This window comes from Alligator sinensis, unplaced genomic scaffold (assembly GCF_000455745.1).
Source record: "Alligator sinensis unplaced genomic scaffold, ASM45574v1 scaffold107_1, whole genome shotgun sequence".
Lineage (NCBI taxonomy): Eukaryota > Metazoa > Chordata > Crocodylia > Alligatoridae > Alligator > Alligator sinensis.
Genome location: NW_005843041.1, coordinates 95,298 through 95,837, shown reverse-complemented (window position 1 = coordinate 95,837; position 540 = coordinate 95,298). Strand labels below are relative to the sequence as shown.

The following is a 540-nucleotide window of genomic DNA, read 5'->3' as shown; positions in this document are numbered from 1 at the left end:
GCATCCCTGACCCTGCGCCCCCGCCTGCTGCGGAGGGTGGTGCCCCCCGGGCAGGGCTTTGCCCCCGGGCAGTACGCCGGCATCTTCCACTTCCAGGTGGGCACCCAGGGGGGTGGGCAATGAGGGCGGGGGGGCTGAATTTGGGGCCCCCAGCAATGTCCCCAGAGGTTCCCGATTCCCATGGAAATGGGGGAGGGGAGTCTGGACATGGCAACGGACCCCGAATCTGGGGGTTGCCATGGGAACAGGTGAGGGGGCCCACACAGGACACCTGGCCCCAAAGCTAGGGGTTGCTATGGAAACGGGGAGGGGGGTCCGGACACGGAAACAGGTCCCGGAAGCTGGGGGTTGCCATGGAAATGGATGGCAACAGGCCCTGAATCCCGGGGTCACCACGGAAACGTGGGTGGGGTCAAGCCACACGGGCTGGTGCCACGTGGCAGTGCCCCCCATCCCTTCCCACAATGCACTGGGGTGACGCGCCGTGCCCCCCCCAGTTCTGGCAGTACGGGCAGTGGGTGGACGTGGTGGTGGACGACC

General features: G+C 67.4%; 1 protein-coding gene across 1 annotated transcript in view; it reads left to right on the top strand.

Annotated features, from left to right (window-relative positions):
- The window catches only part of LOC102369777 (calpain-12-like), a 10,520-nt gene that overhangs the window by 207 nt on the left and 9,773 nt on the right, over nt 1-540 (top strand). The window contains exons 2-3 of the mRNA XM_025193388.1: nt 2-96; nt 498-539. Of these exons, the coding sequence (XP_025049173.1) occupies nt 2-96; nt 498-539 (137 nt within the window). The remainder of the gene's footprint in view (nt 1; nt 97-497; nt 540) is intronic.